At 47.6% G+C, this 18712-nt stretch overlaps 1 protein-coding gene across 11 annotated transcripts in view; it reads left to right on the top strand.

The window, feature by feature from the left end:
• UBAP2 (ubiquitin associated protein 2) overlaps positions 1–18712 on the top strand; it is a 553760-nt gene that overhangs the window by 406685 nt on the left and 128363 nt on the right. For 8 of the 11 annotated variants that reach the window (XR_004538612.1, XM_033935342.1, XM_033935354.1 and 5 more), the window contains one exon: positions 13249–13299. Coding sequence is in view for 10 of the 11 variants with exons in the window: in XM_033935342.1 (XP_033791233.1) it covers positions 13249–13299 (51 nt within the window). In the remaining variant the exon portion in view is untranslated. The remainder of the gene's footprint in view (positions 1–13248; positions 13300–18712) is intronic. The other 3 variants (XM_033935369.1, XM_033935339.1, XM_033935337.1) reach the window with 1 other exon arrangement.

Below are 18712 nucleotides of genomic sequence, written 5' to 3'. Positions count from 1 at the left end.
GTGTTTTATTTCCTAATGTTACCTTCATCACCGCTGGGTAGAGTAATCCATATCTTGCCCCTAGTGCTCGTAGCTGAGGTCTTAAATCAAGGAGTTGTTTTCTTTTTTGAGCAGTTTCTCTAGCAAAGTCTGGCACAATATGTATCCGTGCATCTTGACATCTTAGGTTTTTATTTGCTTTAGCTAGCTGGCATATTTCAACTACATGTTGATATCTTAGTAGTTTAAAAATAAAAGTTCTTGGACCTTTTTGTGTGGTTGTTTTCTGTCCCGGTATTCTGTGTGCCCTCTCTATTTCAAGAGGCACCTTGGATTTTATAGGCAGTATCTTTGGGAGGAATTGTTCTAAGAAATTGATAGGATCATTTTTTTCCACTCCTTCCGGCATCCCAATAATTCTTAAATTATTTCTTTTTTCTCTATTCACACAGTCTTCCAGATCTTTCTTTAATATTTCCATTTCCTTCCAGGCTTGTTTGTTTTGTATAACCTCAGTATGTACTTCCTCTGCTCTTTCCTCTAAGTGTGTCATTTTGTTGTCAATTAGATCCAGTGGCGTACCTAGGGGGGGGCGGGGGGGGGCGGGCCGCCCCGGGTACCAGCCCTAAGGGGGTGTTCCCGGCCTTGCCGTTCAGTCCCCCGCCACCCCCGAAGGACCGCTCGCCCCCCTGGCCTCCCCGCACCACCTATGAACAGCCGCAGCAGGATCGCGAAGTCAGCGTCAGCATCCCTGCGCTGCTTCCTACGACGCGATCCCGCCCCTCCTCTGACGTCAGAGGAGGGGCGGGACCGTGGCGCAGGAAGCAGCAGGGATCGCTGACGCTGACTTCGCGATCCTGCTGCGGCTGTTCATAGGTGGTGCGGGGAGGCCAGGGGGGCGAGCGGTCCTTCGGGGGTGGCGGGGGACTGAACGGCAAGGCCGGGAACACCCCCTTAGGGCTGGTACCCGACGCTGACTTCGCGATCCTGCTGCGGCTGTTCATAGGTGGTGCGGGGAGGCCAGGGGGGCGAGCGGTCCTTCGGGGTTGGTCGGGGCATCAGGCCTTCAGGGTGGGGCGGGCGGGCAGGCAAGCAGGCTTTCAAGGGGGAGGGGGGTGACAGGCAGGCAGGCAGGCCTTCAAGGGGGGACAGGCCTTCGGGGGGGGGTGCAGACATTCAAGGGGTGCAGGCCTTCAAGGGGGGCAGGCAGGCCTTCAGGGGGGTGCAGACCTTCGGGGGGGGGGTGTAGGCCTTTGGGGGGGTGCAGACCTTCAAGGGGGTGCAGGCCTTCAAGGGGGGAAAGGCAGGCAGGCCTTCAAGGGGGGGGACAGGCCTACAAGGGGGGGGGACAGGCCTACAAGGGGGGGGACAGGCCTACAAGGGTGGGGGACAGGCCTTCAAGGGGGGGTGCAGGCCTTCAAGGGGGGTGCAGGCCTTCAAGGGGGGAAAGGCAGGCAGACCTTCAAGGGGGGGGCAGGCCGACAAGGGGGGGGGGGACAGGCCTACAAGGGGGGGGACAGGCCTACAAGGGGGGGGACAGGCCTTCAAGGGGGGGTGCAGGCCTTCAAGGGGGGGTGCAGGCCTTCAAGGGGGGTGCAGGCCTTCAAGGGGGAGACAGGCCTTCAAGGGGGGGAAAGGCAGGCAGGCAGGCCTTAAAGGGGGGACAGGCCTACAAGGGGGTGGGACAGGCCTTCAAGGGGGGGACAGGCCTTCGGGGGGGTGCAGACCTTCAAGGGAGTGCAGGCCTTCGGGGGGGGGGGTGCAGTCCTTCAGGGGTGGGGTTTAGGCCTTCAGAGGGGGACAGACCTTCGGGTGGGAGGTAAAGTCCTTCGGGGGGTGCAGGTCTTCAGGGGTGGGGTGTAGCCCTTCGGAGGGGGGACAGACCTTCGGGGGAGGGGGGTCCTGGTGTAAAAGTACACAGAGGGAGAGAGGGAAGGGGGGGTTCAAAGATACATGCATATGCCAGACTTTGGGGGTTAGAAATAATGGGTCTAAAAACAGAGGAGTGGGAGAGAGATGGTGCATAATGGGATTTAGGGAGGGAAGGAACAGAAAGGGAGAGAACTTGGAAACAGGGGATGGTGTGGAGGGGGGATAGAGATACTGGATAGGAGGATAGTTGGGAACAGAAAGGGAGAGATGGTGGATCCTGGGGTGGTGGGGAGTTGAGAAAAGGTGAATCTGTGGATGGAGACAAAAAAAAGGAAAGATGCCAGATCTCCGGGAGAGGGAAGGGAAACGGAAGGGGAGAACAGAGATGGCAGACGGATGGTTAGCACGGAGAAAGGAGACCCTGGCAAGCAAGACAACAAGAGCCTGGGACCAACAAGATTTGAATATTGATCAGAGAACAAAAGGTAGAAAAAATAATTTTATTTTCTGTTTTGTGATTACAATATGTTAGATTTGAAAAGTGTACATGAGACAGCTTGAAATGGGAACTTTTCTATTTTTGTGAATGGCAAGGCTGAGTTCAGTTAAAATATATGCTTTATAAGAAAATATAATAATGTGTTTTATAAAGTTTATAAGCATTGCTGGCATACTCGGTGAGGTGTTCCTAGTGTTGGTGGTGGTGGTAGCATGTCAGTGTGTTGAGAGGAAGAGGTAGTCTGGGAAATTCTGCTGAGCAAACTCTGGGCCCATTTCCACCCCCAGTTAGTCCACTCCACTCAACTGGTTCACACACTGAGTGGGTCTTTGGGTGTTATTTCTGGGTAGTTGTTTTAGAATCTCTTCCAGTGGTTTGTCAGTATCTCCTTCTGGTCCAAGGAAGGAAACTTTGTCAACCTTAGCATTGACCTTCAGAATATGTTTGTAACAGCGCTGCTTGTGTGGCATTAGGCTATGTAGTGATCGAAAGAAAAAAACAGACCTTTGCACATTTTTGCACTATATGGTGGGTGTATGAGGAGATTCATTTCCTGCACAGTTAAGTCCATTTTTTCTACTGAATAATAGTATAGGTACAATGAAAGTAAATAGCAAAAATGTTTGAGTAGATAATTAAGGAAATCTTTTTCATATTGCTTGCTTATGGACTGGGAAAAAAGACTGTTCAAGCAAATGTCTCCAGAACTGCTTTAATGGAAAAATGTGATTTTTTTTTTTTTAAGTACTTTGTGAAATTTATTGTTGTTGTGAAATTTATTGTTATACTTTGTTTAAACTTAAAAAGCGGTGTCATTAACAGTGAATCTAATCGAAAAAATCGATTCAACAGGGTGAATCGGATCGAATGAAATATTTTTCTCTGAATCGGGCAGCACTATTGGCTACCATGAGAATGGGCTACTGGGCATGATGGACCATTGGTGTGACCCAGTTAGGCTATTCTTATGTTATGTTCTCATCTGTAGGGGCCTTTGTTTTCACTTCTTATTTTAATGTATTTTTTTCCTGGGAACTTATCAGTGTTTTTTTATAATGGGAACAAAAATGGAAGAGAATTAATGTGTGTGGAATGGGGGGGGGGTAACTAATTTCTTCAGCTAAATAATTCAATCCACTTCAAACAGACATAGGAGAACTCACGCACCATTCACACACCCTCCAACCAAAAACGTCAAAAGAAAAAAACTGTTCGACAACCTCCTAGCCATTCGAGCTGCAACACTTGACCCCCAACTCTACAACCTATTGACCTCGACCACAAACTACAAAACCTTAAAAAAAGAAATAAAAACCCTTCTATTAAAAAAACACATAAAACCAAACTAACATAATCAGAACTGTCCCAAGCATCACCTGCAACTACTCCATATGTACTTCTGATGTCATGACAATTCAGACATAATTTATGTTATGTTATGTTTGGAATAATGGTTACATAAATGAGGTTCAATAAAAGAAAATTTTCTGTGGGAGCATTTGTTGGAACTTCTGTTATCCTGATTTCTTCTATCTGTGGGCTTTCTTTAGCTAACCTACTTATCTGGGGCTTTCCACTTCTGCAGCTGCCCTTTTCACGGTCCACTTTGCGCTTGCACTCTCTGGGGAGGGGGGGTTGGGTCTGGGCTTGGTGGGGTAGGTGTGTCTGGTAGTTTTGTCTGGGTGGTGGCTGGGTGTTTCTTGGGTGCTTGTTGTGCGGATTGGTGTGTCTGGTGAGCGGTCTGGGTGTTGTTGCTTGTGGGGGTTTTTTTCATTATAAAATATGGCTGAGGGTCTAGTCCGGCTTATTATTCTTGTGGGTTCTGGGGTGGGATTTGTTTGCTTGCCCCAAGTTTTGGCCTTTTGTTGTGTATTGCTATGCCTCTCATTGGCAATTTTCTCTTGGGAGAGGCTTGTTCATGCTTGTTGTTGCTGTTACTCTCATTCTGTGTTCTTTTTGATAATGTATAAGTTTCTGTACAGACCATGGTTGCTTGTCTGGACCTTTTGCCATTCTCAATAAAAATACTTTGGGAAAAAAAAAAAAAAAAAGAAAATTTTCACTGCCTGTTTCTATTCTGACCATTTATTCCATTTCATGGTTATTGCAAAAAAAAAAAAAAAAAATTTTACATGAGGGGGGGGGGGGTGTCAAAAAATGATGGGCCCCGGGTGCCACATACCCTAGGTACGCCACTGATTAGATCAACTCTTTTTGTTAATATAGCAACATCATCTATTGCTTTTTGTAGTTGTTTTTTGATCTCCAGTACTATATCCTTTATCTGTTTTATTTCTGCCATCATATCTTGATCTTCTGCAGGCAGTGGTACTCTTGATGGTGTCCCTGGTTCTGGCTTTGATCTTTTGTTACTGCTGGTTCCTGATCCTCCGGTTCCTGCATCGTTTTTATTTTGTTTGTTTGATGACATTTTCTTCTTATCAATCTTTTTTCCAAATAAAATTGAATTGTTGGAGTTTTAAATTTGAAATAGTAGCTTGTTTAGCCTGGAGCACAGCTCTTAACCGACCATTTCCTTGTGTGTCCAAGTTCTAGAATCCTGTTGAAATTTTTTCTACTTGCCTTCCCGCTTGCGTAAACCTTTTTGGCTCTATTGCCTTTTTTCTTTTGATTCATTTTAGTAAAAAAAAAAACTTTTCTTTTTTTCTTCATTTTTAGTTTTTCCCCGGCGGGGCCTTCTGCCACCATCGAGGCCTCGGCCTTCGATTTGGCTGAAGCCGTTTTTACTTTCATGCCCCCTCAGCCAGGGTTTAAAAAGTGCCAGCGGTGTGCTCGGCCTATATCTCTCACGGACCCACACAACTGGTGCCTACAGTGTTTGGGTCCTGAGCATCAGGCTTCCACCTGCACCCGCTGTGCTACCTTAAAAAAACGTACTCTAAAAAATCGCCAGATACAACAGCGATTACTGTTCGGTGCCGAGATGTCCGACCCCGTACCATCGACTCCGGCTTCGGCACCTGCTCAGTCGGCACCTTCCTCTTCGACACCGCGCCGGCGTCCCAGCATTCAGGTAAGCCGGCTAAGAAGCCTTCCCCGCTAGAGCGTCCTCCGGTCTCGAGTGCAGCGAGTCCAATCCTGCCGACTGTGAGGCGCCAGCGGAAGCGCTCCGCCCCTATTGAGGTGAGTCCCTCGACATCGGGCTCCTCATCTCCGGGACGTCGAGCGGCACCGCAGGTACCGCAAAAGAAAAAGGCGGTACCGGTGCCATCCCTGGATGATCGCATTGCGGCCATCCTCCAAGTGCAGCTCAAGGAGCAATTACAACATCTCCTTCCAGCTATCTTGGCACCGAACCTTCTGGTGCTGGTCCGCACTGAGCCACCGGTACCGATAGTGGAACAGCCTGTCCTGTCTGCATCCACTGTTTTGGTACCGCTTCACTCGACCTCATCGGTATCGATGCCAGTCCTCGCACCGGAGCCGAGAGCTCAACATCAGTCGGTACAGACTTCGGCACCGGTGCCACCGATTACATCCCCTGGTTCCATATCGATGAGGTCGGGTAAGTCGGTGCGTAAAACCCGACACTTAGAACCATCTACCCCAGAGTCTCGGGACCGTACTTCCCATGTCAGGGATCCTGATCTGTGGGGAGATTCAGAGGAACCCTTTCTCTCTGAAGGTGAATGTTCCTCAGATGAGGATGATTCTGCTGTACCTGACCCATCCTCTAGGCATGACACTACATCTTTCTCGTCTTTTTTGAAAGACATGTGTGACTATTCCTTTGGAGGCTGAGTCCAAAAATTCTAAAGCCTTTTTAGATGCCCTTGACTTTGACCAGCCCCCAAAGGAATTTTTGAAGCTCCCTCTTCACGACATCTTGAGGGAGACTTTCTACAAGAATCTAGAGACTCCCTTAACGATTCCAGGTGCTCCACGTAAATTAGATTCTTTATACAAAGTAATTCCCATTCCTGGATTCGACAAGCCTCAGCTTCCACACGAGTCTCTACTTGTAGAATCTACCCTTAAAAAATCCTCAGGAGCTAGTGTATATGCTTCTGTACCTCCTGGCAGAGAGGGTAAAGCCATGGATAAATTTGGTAAGAGGCTCTACCAAAATGCAATGTTGGCTAACAGAGCTGGTAATTATGCTTTTCATTTTTCTTTTTATCTTAAACATCTCCTTACCACCATGGCTTCATTTGAGAAGTACCTTCCTCAACGTAAACAACAATCTTTTCACCATTGCTTGTCATCTCTGTTTCAACTTCGTAAGTTCATGGTTAGGTCCATTTACGACACCTTCGAACTTACCTCCAGAGCGACAGCAATGTCTGTGGCAATGCGTCGCCTGGCCTGGCTTCGGGTATCCGAACTTGATGTTAACCATCAAGATCGGTTAGCCAATGCCCCGTGCCTAGGGGATGAGCTTTTTGGGGAATCCATGGACTCGACCACTCAAAAGCTCTCTGCCCATGAGACACGCTGGGATACCCTGCTTAAAAATAAGAAAAAGCCTCCTCCAATAAGACCTTTCAGGCAGCAATCGGCCTATCAGCGCCGCTTCACAGCTCGCCCATTACCAGCAGCTTCTCAGCAACCCAGGCGTCAACGGCAACAGCAACGTCAGCCTCCCAGGCAACAACAACAGCAGCAACCTGCCACCTCCACAGCAGAAGACACAGCCCTTTTGACTTAATTCTCCAAAGTATAGCCAGTACTCCTGTATCTGCTCTCCTGCCGCAACCTATAGGATGTCGTCTTTCTCTGTTCCTCAGCCGGTGGGAAGTTATTACTTCGGACCAATGGGTCCTCAACATCATCCGCCACGGCTACTCTCTCAACTTTCAGACTCTTCCGCCCCAAAACCTGCCAAAAGAGTCTGCTTTGAACAGTCCTCAATCTGCCCTCCTTATTCAAGAAGTTCAATCCCTCCTCCTTCTGAACGCTATAGAGGAAATTCCTCTAGATCAACAGGGGCAGGGATTCTACTCCCGTTATTTTCTAGTCCCCAAAAAAACAGGAGATCTCAGACCAATCCTGGATCTTCGCGATCTCAACAAATGTTTGGTAAAGGAAAAATTCAAGATGCTCTCTCTAGCCATTCTTTATCCTCTTCTCAATCAAGACGACTGGCTGTGCTCCCTCGATCTCAAAGAGGCATACACTCACATACCGATCAATATAACCTCCAGACGGTATCTCCGCTTCATGATCAATCATTGTCATTACCAATACAAGGTGCTGCCCTTCGGTCTTGCTTCCTCTCCAAGGGTGTTCACCAAATGTCTCATTGTGGTGGCTGCATTTCTACGCTCTCACCGCCTTCAGGTATTTCCTTACCTGGACGACTGGTTAATCAAGGCCACTTCCGCTCAAGCAGTACTCCTGGCCACCAACCAAACCATCCTGTTTCTACAAATACTGGGGTTCGAGATCAATCTACCCAAGTCTCATCTCATTCCCACTCAGAGACTTCAATTCATTGGAGCGATACTAGACACACTCCTCATGAGAGCATTCCTACCATCCAACCGTCTTCAGACTCTTCAGTCTCTATGTCAGCAGGTTCTTCCACAACGTTCCATCTTTGCCAAGCAAATGATGATACTCTTGGGTCACATGGCATCCACAGTCCATGTCACACCCCTCGCACGTCTTCACCTGCGCACTCCTCAATGGACCCTTGCTACTCAGTGGTCCCAAGCGACGGATCCTTGCTCACGACACATATCTGTGACATCATCTCTTCGTCAGTCTCTACAATGGTGGTTGGTATCCTCAAATCTATCCAGAGGTCTTCTGTTCCATCTACCTCCTCATCAACTAGTCATCACCACCGACGCCTCTCCTTATGCATGGGGAGCTCATTTGAACGAGTTCCAAACTCAAGGCCTTTGGACAGCCCAGGAAAAGAAGCATCACATCAATTTCCTGGAACTCAGAGCGATGTTTTATGCCCTCAAGGCTTTCCAACATCTTCTCTTCCCTCAAGTTCTTCTACTGTGCACAGACAATCAAGTTGCGATGTACTACATCAACAAGCAGGGTTGAACGGGCTCTCGCCTCTTGTGCCAGGAAGCCCAGAAGATCTGGACTTGGGCCATAAGTCACCATCTCTTCCTGAAAGCTATTTACATTCAGGGAGAAAAGAATTCCTTAGCGGACAAGCTCAGCAGAATTCTCCAGCCTCACGAGTGGACAATCGATCCTTTCACTCTACAATCCATCTTCGCTCAATGGGGCACTCCTCAGATAGACCTCTTTGCAGCTCCTCACAATCACCAGCTGCCCCTATTCTGCTCCAGACTCTACTCTCCTCTCCGTCTGGCAGCGGATGCGTTTCTCCTCGACTGGTCAGATCAGTTCCTGTATGCTTTTCCTCCTCTGCCTCTCATGTTGAGAACCTTGTTCAAGCTCAAGAGGGAACGAGCCACCATGATACTGTTTGCTCCGAGGTGGCCCAGGCAGCATTGGTTCTCCCTTCTACTTCAACTCAGTTCCAGGGAACCTTTTCTTCTTCCTCTGTATCCTTCTCTGCTTACACAGCATCAGGAGACCCTTCTGCATCCCAACCTCCAGTCTCTGCACCTGACAGCTTGGTATCTCTCGGGCTGACTTCTCATGATACACTTTTGTCTCAGCCTGTTAGTTCAATTCTGGATGCCTCCAGGAAACCGGCCACTTTGCAATGTTATCGTCAAAAGTGGACACAATTTTCTTCCTGGTGTCTTCTCCATCATCATAATCCCGCTTCTCTTGCCATGGAGACCTTGTTGGATTATCTTCTTTCTTTGTCCGACTCTGGCCTCAAGTCCACTTCAATCAGAGTCCACCTCAGTGCTATTGCAGCTTTTCATGAGCCAGTCCATGGAAAACTTCTCTCAGCTCATCCCCTGGTATCCAGGTTCATGCGGGGTCTTTTCAATGTGAAACCACCTCTTGAAGCCCCTCCTGTTATCTGGGATCTCAATGTGGTTCTTTCCGCCTTAATGAAGCCTCCTTTTGAACCTTTGGCTACTTCTCCTTTCAAATTTCTCACTTGGAAGGTACTTTTCCTTATTGCCCTTACCTCTGCCAGGAGGGTCAGTGAGCTACATGCACTAGTTGCAGACCCACCTTTTACGGTCTTTCATCATGACAAGGTGGTTCTGCGTACACATCCAAAGTTTCTTCCTAAGGTTGTCTCTGAATTCCATCTCAACCAATCCATTGTTCTGCCTGTCTTTTTTCCGAAACCTCATTCTCATTCTGGGGAACAGGCTCTACATACTTTGGATTGTAAAAGGGCTCTAGCTTACTATCTAGAGCGTACTAAACCCCACAGATCAGTTCCCCAACTCTTTCTGTCCTTTGATCCGAATAACTTGGGACGTCCTGTTTCTAAACGTACGTTGTCTAATTGGCTGGCAGCGTGCATTTCCTTCTGTTATGCTCAGACCGGACTGACACTGGAAGTTTCTGTCACGGCCCATAGAGTCCGAGCTATGGCAGCATCTGTAGCTTTCCTCCGTTCCACTCCTATTGAGGAAATCTGCAAGGCTGCTACTTGGTCCTCAGTTCATACTTTTACATCTCATTATTGTCTGGATGCTTTCTCCAGACGGGATGGACACTTCGGCCAATCTGTTTTGCAAAATTTGTTTTCCTAATGGCCAACCTTCCCTTCATCCCTCTTTTTGTTAGCTTGGAGGTCACCCATCAGTCAAGAATATGCTGCCTGCTTGTCCTGGGATAAAGCACAGTTACTTACCGTAACAGGTGTTATCCAGGGACAGCAGGCAGATATTCTTGCGTCCCACCCACCTCCCCGAGTTGGCTTCTTAGCTGGCTTATCCTAACTGGGGACCGCGCGCCTCTGTCGGGCGGGAAGGCACTCGCGCGTGCGCGGTGCGGCCTACCAGAACTTTCCAAGTTCTTAGAGTGCAATCACTCTAAAATTGTCCGTACCGGGGCTCCGTCGGTGCCGTCACCCATCAGTCAAGAATATCTGCCTGCTGTCCCTGGATAACACCTGTTACGGTAAGTAACTGTGCTTTACTGGAAATGATGGGACAGGTATAAAGCAGTGATACTGGACACAAGGGGGTCAGCAACACAAGGGGAGTGTTGCTGGGCACGGGAGGATAGTGAAATAGGGATAATTCTCATCAAGGGGATGAGACAGGGACATACTACTACTATTAATGATTTCTATAGCGCTACCAGACGCACGCGCGCTGCACAGAGTCAGTGAATGCTGAATATACAGGTATGGGGTGCTGAATTTGGAATGAGGTATTCAAACACAGAGAAGGAAAATCCTTAACACTGAGTAGAGATGTGGAACACAATGAGAAGATGGATGTTGGAAAATGGGAGTTTTGGTTCCACCCTGGTTAAGGTGAAATTCGGCCCTTCAGAATAGGCTCCCCATTCCCTAAATGTTGCCCCATTTCTTAAGCTTCTAAATCTCTCTTCCCTACACCATTATCTCATCTGCTAATTGGGACTTTGGAGTTCACCTACCTCTTGGCCTGTGGAATAAGTAGCATTTCTGAGAATACTGCCCTAGAGAGTCTCTCTCGACTTTTTCCTAAAAGCCTAAATATAGCTTCTGGAACCTGTCTCCCACACTTTGAATAGTATCCAGTTTAAACTGGTGCTCTGGACACAGAGCCGAGGTGGGCAGTGAACATAAAACATCTTTTTTTAAATAGATACTCTTCAATTTTGATTTTATTATTTATCTGTCAGTATTTCTTTTAGTGTTGCCTTTCAGCCTGGGATTAAGCCTGTTACATTAACGGGTGCTAGAGTAGACGACTGGGTTTTTTTTTCCTTTCTCTCTCTGTGCTTGGATTCTGTCTATCTGTCATTCTTTCTGTCTGTGTCTCTCCCTTGCCCCCTGCCTGCCTGTATTTCTCTGTTGCGCCATGCCTGCCTATCTCTCTGTGGCCCCCTTCTGTTCCACGCCATGACTGCTGTCTGCCCCCAGCACATCCCTCCCCCCAAAGCAGCCCCCTTTCACTCTCCCCCTGTCCCCTGTTGTGCCATGCCTGCCTGCTCCTTGGCCCCCATCTGTTCCCCCCATGATTGGTGTGTGCCCCCAGCACACCCTTCCCCCCAAAGCGGCCCTGTTTCCCAATGCCCTGCCCCCTCTTGTGCCATGCCTGCCTGCTCCGTGGCCCCCTTCTGTTTCCCCCTATGATTGCTGTCTGGCCAAGCAAACCCCTCCCCCCAAAGCAGCCCCCTTTCCCTCTCCCCTTGTTGAGCCATGCCTGCCTGCTCCGTTGTCCCCTGCCCATGATTGCTGTGTGCCCCTAGCACACCCCTCCCCCCAAAGCAGCCCCTTTCCCTCTCCCCCTGCCTGCCTACCATGCCTGCCTGCTCCCTGTGCATCAGCATCAGCATTTCCCTCCCCCTCCCCTGTTCCTTCGTAGCAGCATGCAGATAAAACGATTCCCTTAGTTCATAGAACATAGAATATGACGGCAGAAAAGGGCTGTAGCCCATCAAGTCTGCCCACGCTAATGACCCACCCCCAGACTTCATCCAGCTAGAGATCCCACATACATATCCCATTTCTTTTTTAAATCGAGCACGCTGCTGGCGTTAATCACCTGCAATGGAAGTTCATTCCAATGATCGACTACCCTTTCGGTAAAGAAATACTTCCTGGCGTCGCCATGAAATTGCCCACCTTTGATTTTCAGCGGATGACCTCTTGTGGTTGAAGGTCCTTTAAGAAAGAAGATATCGTCTTCCACCTCGATGTGGCCCGTGATATATTTAAAAGTCTCAATCATATCCCCCCTCTCTCTACGTTCCTCGAGCGAGTATAGTTGCAGTTTATTCAGTCTTTCCTCATATGGGAGGTTCTTGAGTCCCGAGACCATCCTGGAGGTCATTCGCTGAACCGACTCGATTCTCCGCACATCTTTTTGATAATGTGGTCTCCAGAATTGAACACAATATTCAAGATGAGGTCTCACCATGGATCTGTACAGGGGCATTATGACTTCGGGCCTCCGGCTGACGAAACCTCTATGGATTTTTTTTTTTTTAAGTTTAAAGATGCTGACATGGCTCCTCTCACGATCCCGGCCTGCATCGGAAGCCTTCTCCGACACAGGCCGGGATCGTGAGAGGAGCCACGGCGGCAGCTTTAAACTTAAAAATAACTTGGTAAAGAACTAAGGGAGCCGTTTTCAAAGCCGCCACCGCGGCTCCTCTCAAGAGCTGCATTTATATTATGTCGGAAGATGAGAGAGGAGCCGCGGCAGCGGCGGATTTCAAATTAAAATAGCTTTGGCCAGGGAGTTTAAGGGACAGGATTGTACAGCTTGTGCAGCTTAGAGGGACTGAAGGGGACGGAGAAAAACAAAACAAAGGTGGCGCGAGCTGGAGCAAGTCCGTCCTGGGCCCGCGTCTGCCCTCCGCCGACAGCCGTCTCCCTCGAAGCCCTCCTCCTGCTGGCAGGGACCGCTGGGGCCTGGGTGCGGCAGGGAAGGGGGATTTTGCCTGGCCGGGGCCGGCCAAATCCTGGGCCTGCTCTCCTTCTCCTAAGTCCCGGCCCTTCACTACGCTAGCTGCCATAGAAGAACTGGCGCTTAGGTGTGGCTGTGAGTTCGTCGGCTGGAGTGCTGGTGAGGCTCTTGAGAGGAGCTGCAGAGTTCGGCCATGCAGTGTAAAAGAGTCGGCCACAGCGCTCGAGTGTGGGACCGTTGTAAGCGCCCATGTACTCTCCTGCCTGCCATGGACCTACGGATCACGGAACACGCAGGCAGGAGTGCGCATGCGCGCTTAGCATTTTATTATATAAGATTAAGTTGGTTTTATTTTAAATCTGGTGCAACTTCAAGTTTGGTTTCTAATTTTTTGTGTCAAAAAAGGTGTCACTGAAAGCATTTATAATGGCACTCTTGCTTTTTGTCTCTGTCTTCAAGCAGATTTATGGCTATGATGATCTCCAGATGCTCCAATCCAGGCTACCAATGGTAAGTAACACAGAGCATTTGCTTATGAGCTCTAAGTAAGAAAAAGGCCCTTTATCTAAATGTTTTTGGTTTCTAAAAATAGAAATGTCTAACTTTTTGCAGAGATATGACTAACAATTCATACAATTGCATTTACCAGATCCACCTTTACAGCTGTCATTTTTTTTCCAGTTCATTTGAAATAATTAAGAACATAAGAAGTTGCCTCCACTGAGGCAGACCATAGGTCCATCCCGCCCAGCGGTCCGCTCCCGCGGCGGCCCATCAGGCCCATTGCCTGAGTAGTGGTCTATACCTATCTATACCCTTCAATCCCTAATTCTGCCAGGTGTTCTTGTCAGGTCAAATAATTCTGCCAGATTTTTCATGAACATTGACCTTCTATATTGTTTGCCTGGATTTCTGTAATTTCTCATGCCTAAACAAAAGGGGAAACTTAAGGAACCTCCTCCCCACAGATTTTTACCCATGAGCACAGCAGTCACCAGTATCTCCCTATCCTCACCATTGGGTGCTTCGATGGCATCAAGATTGCGAAGGTCTTCTGTGTCAAAGAGTAAAGTTTGGTCAGCCTGTTTCTATGAGGCCTTGGAGATTTGAGATTGCTATACCATGACAGCCATGAATGTTTGAGTGTTCAGAAGATTATGGCGGTGGAGAGAGGCTCCAGTCAGCTAACATCAGTGATGCCATCAGAATCTCTGCTATCTTCTACATTGCACCCAGAAGTTGGAACCCCTGACAAGTTCAGCTTTGTATGGCTCAGGGAGACTTGGAAACTTGGCCTAATGTGAGAGCTGGAGGAGCTTCCATTTGATTAACCCATGCTTTAGCCCTTAGTGAGACCTATTGATATCACTCTGAAATCAATCTGATTTGCATTGGGAACTCTATAAAAGGTATTTGCTGGCTTTCTCAATTCTTCCCTCTAACCTGCCACTAAATTACATGAAATGGAACAGAATTTGTTTCTTCAGTATTGTAAGATTGAGGGACTGGGAACTTCTGTAGCTTAGGTGAAGACATCTCAAGGCTTTGTGATGGTAAGTATCCCCCTGCTCTCCAAGATCAAGCAGAATAATAAGCCCTTGCTGATGAGTAGTGATGTCGGACTCTCTCAAGTATGTAGAGCTATCTAGTAGGAAGATCCAGGTATATGTAGGATTTCTTATACTAATGTTTCTACTCCTCTCCAGAGCCTTTTAAGCTTTTTAAAAAATTTTATATTTATTCAAGTTAACAGTGAGACAAAGATTCTTGAACAGAAATTTCCCCATTTAGTGAGAAAAATAATAATAAAGACATATTGTAAGTTCTTGTGAAGGGAAATTCCAGACCTCAAGGAAGAACCCAGGATCAAAATACCAGAGATCATATAACAAAGCAGAAATTTACCCACTTAATAATATTAGGTCATCTTAGCTGGAATTGCATTTGATCTAGATGTCAAAAAAGTGCACAGGTGAGCTGGTTCAAAAATAAAAAGAGGCTTCACCAAACTGTATCATGCTTTTACATGAAAAACAGAAGTAAAACTCGCCCCTGGAAAGTCAACCTCTTGACTCATTGTAGGAGATCGTTTTCTTCTGTCCTGGGGCCTTTCAAGATTTTTTTTCTCTGGGTTATTTATCAAGTGTCTTTTTTTTTTTTTTTTTTTTTTTCAGCACAGCTGCAATCTGCAGTGATATATAGACTTTGTTTTAAGCTGATTCCACATTAGCTAGTTTTGTCCCTTTGTGCCCCCAAAACTGAATAGAATTAGTGGCTTCAGGAACTGTGGACAGTGTACAAGGACTATATTGGTTGCTGATAGACATAGTCGGTTCCTGCAGTACCTCAGACCAATACAAGATTTCCAGTTGTGTTAAGTTCCAACAAAATGACAGCTAGATGTCTTCATGGCTATCAAGAGATTTCAACCTCATGGGTCCCAGAAGCTACATCCGGATGCTGGTGATACATCAGCATCAAGGAAGTGTTGATCCACCTCGGCTTTGTAAATCAGTAGAGACTATTGGAACCAACCATGGTCAGTCCTACCTATAGAAAGCAATTACCATATTTTTCACTCCATAAGACACACTTTTTCCATCCAAAAAAGTGGGTGGAAAAAAGGGTGCGTCCTATGGAGTGAATACCCCAATCACCCCCCCCCCTTACCTTATTTAGGCTGCTGCCACTGCTCGCTCCTCACCCACCACCGCTGCTGCTGGTTGCTCACTGCAGCCGAAAGTACAGGAAGGGAAAGGCCAGGCGGGTGCAGGGATTGCACGCCGCCGGTCCAGAAGCCTTACTCCTTTCCTCAAATTCACAGAGGCCAGAGTTTCTTTGCACATCGTTCCATCCTTTTTGCCAAAGGTTGTTTCGGCTTTCCATGTAGTCAAGATTTCCAGTGTTCCGGTTCACAGGTTCTAAGAAGAATGACCGGATTCTGAAAAAGTTGAATGTGAGAAGAGTGCTTCTCCAATATCTTGAAGTCACCTACGAGTTCAGGCTATCTGGCCATCTTTTTGTGCTCATTAGTCAGGCTAAATGTGGCGCACTGGCCTCCAAGACCACAATCTCCAGATGGATCAGTAGGGCCATTTTGTCAGAATATATTGCTTGTGGAAAACAGTCACCAGTCTCTGTAAAGATGCATTCAACTAGAAATGTGGTTGCTTAATGGGTGGATGCTTGGGCGGCCTCCCCCAAGAAGATTTGTAAGTCAGTGACTTGGTCTACGTACATTTTCCAAATTTTACAGAGTGGATGTAGTGGCAAGGGAGGACTTCGCCTTTGGGTCCTCAGTGTTACATGCTGGCGCAGTGGTCCCGCCCTAGATTTCTGGGACTGCTTTTTGTATGTTCCATATGTTCAGAGAATGACACACCTATTGCACTAGAAAAAGATCTTTTCTAGTAGATAGGTGTGTCATTCTGGAGCCCCACCCTGTCAGTTATCTCTTGTGTCTGCCTACTATCTCAATCAGAAAGTCTGAGTCGAAAACTGAGATTTTGGATGTCAGACTTCAGGGATATGAAGAAATTATCTGTTGCTATAACTCATAGGCATAGAAACAAAGTTTCTGTTTGCCATTTTTGTTTTGCTGTTTGGATTGTTCAGTGGTAATCTTTAACATGTTTGTTTTGTTTTCAGAGCAGAACAGAATTGTAGTTCAGGGTGTTACCTCGTACTCCATTTTGACAAACCATAAATTGTCACCATACTTTCTGTAATGGGAAAATTTAAATGTGTTTAGTTTTAGCATCAGATATCTCTCTTTTTTGTTTTGTTTTTTCCTTTATTCATTTTCAAATTTGACAATAAGTGCACAAAATAATATATTTCAACAAGTTATTACACAATAGCACTTTGATATCTACTACATAAAAATCTAGTGATACGTTTACCCCTCCCCCTACCTCCCAACCTTCATCATATTTTCAATCAGAATATACACATATATTGCAGGGACGCTTCAGCCACCGCCGGAGATCCGAGGAGAGCGTGCGAGCTCCGCTCCGCCCCTCTCCCGTGACCAGCGAGGGACAGATCGCTTTGAAATTTGCTCGGCCCACGGCGCGCAGCCGTTTGCAGGGACGCTTCAACCACCGCCGGAGATCCGAGGAGAGGAGAGCGTGCGAGCTCCGCTCCGCCCCTCTCCCGTGACCAGCGAGGGACAGATCGCTTTGAAATTTGCTCGGCCCACGGCGCGCAGCCGTTTGCAGGGACGCTTCAGCCACCGCCGGAGATCCGAGGAGAGCGTGCGAGCTCCGCTCCGCCCCTCTCCCGTGACCAGCGAGGGACAGATCGCTTTGAAATTTGCTCGGCCCACGGCGCGCAGCCGTTTGCAGGGACGCTTCAGCCACCGCCGGAGATCCGAGGAGAGGAGAGCGTGCGAGCTCCGCTCCGCCCCTCTCCCGTGACCAGCGAGGGACAGATCGCTTTGAAATTTGCTCGGCCCACGGCGCGCAGCCGTTCGGCGCGCTGACGAAGGCGCACGACAAAGGCGCATGCGCCTTAGTGAGCGCCTTCGTGAAGCGGCAGTAGTGAAGCAAACTAGAAACAAGCAGTTCACCAGCTCCCCAAAATAAGATAAAGGAACAGCTAAGAGATAATCCTACCAGTCAGATCACTCACATCGTATATTTAGCATCTAACGCCCTAGCAACCTTACTCACCAACAATGGCAACCCGCCCTCCTAAAACCCTGCTTGTCCTTCTGTTGCTCGGCCTCCTCATATCCAACTGGAAAACAGCAGGCTACCATACTTACTCCATCCCAATCATTACAACAGACCTCAGGCAAACTCCACCAGCCAGGAAACCCCACTCCCTCAGAACTCTGACACCATGTCCTAACTCCAGCCTAGAAAGCATCCCAACATTCTGGGGTAAACGACCTCCGCCAAAACCCAAGACAAACAGCCATAAACACTTGACACCCCCAAGAATCTTCCTCAACTCAATCAGTTCACAATTCTCCTTCACAAATTTCACACCAATAAAATGTGCTTACATGAACATAAGATCAATCAATCCAAAGGTGGAATTAATCAAAGATTGGCTAATCAAAGATCATCTAGGATGCCTATTCTTAGCTGAAACCTGGATCACTTCAGACTCCGACCCAAGCATAATAGATCTCTGCCCAAAAGGATATAAATTAGAGCTTGTCTGTCGAGAAAACAAACGAGGGGGAGGGTTAGCCATCATAGTAAAAAACAACTTTAACTTAAAAGTCCTAGCCAAGAACTCATCTCCACACCTAGACCTTCTAGCTTGTCAACTCTCCGATAACACTCTCTCCGGAAACCTGACCTGCATTCTATGCTATGTCACACCAGGGAAATGGTCCACATCAAAACAAGAACTCGAAGAATTCATTCTCCAGAATTCACTAACTTCCACCCACAACTTACTCCTCGGAGACTTAAATCTCCATCTAGAAGACCACTCCTCCAAACAAGTAGAGGGAATACTCTCATATCTCGATACCCTATCCTATCAGATACTTAACCCCGAACCCACACACGAAAAAGGCCACCAACTGGACATTGCAGCATTCACGTCCCATAACCTTGACACTCAAAACATACACACATCCAACGGTATATGGCACCCCTCCCTCTGGTCTGACCACTACAAATACACTTTCACTATAAATTGGGCTCAAAACAACCACAAACCCGCACCCCAAAAAATCCACATCAACACACGACAGAAAATCAATCCTACTACATTTTGGGAGAAGGTAGATCCAGCATTCGACCACATCAACCCCAAAGAATTTGTAACCCAATGGCGTACCCTTAGCGAAGCTACTTTGAACGAGCTAGCACCAATAAAAACAAAAAACAAAATCTGTAGACCGTCAGACAAATGGTTCGACGCCGAACTTCTCCATTTAAAAAGACAATGCAGACACCTC

This window comes from Geotrypetes seraphini, chromosome 1 (assembly GCF_902459505.1).
Source record: "Geotrypetes seraphini chromosome 1, aGeoSer1.1, whole genome shotgun sequence".
NCBI classification, from domain to species: Eukaryota; Metazoa; Chordata; class Amphibia; order Gymnophiona; family Dermophiidae; genus Geotrypetes; species Geotrypetes seraphini.
This window is presented reverse-complemented; position numbering and strand designations above follow the sequence as displayed.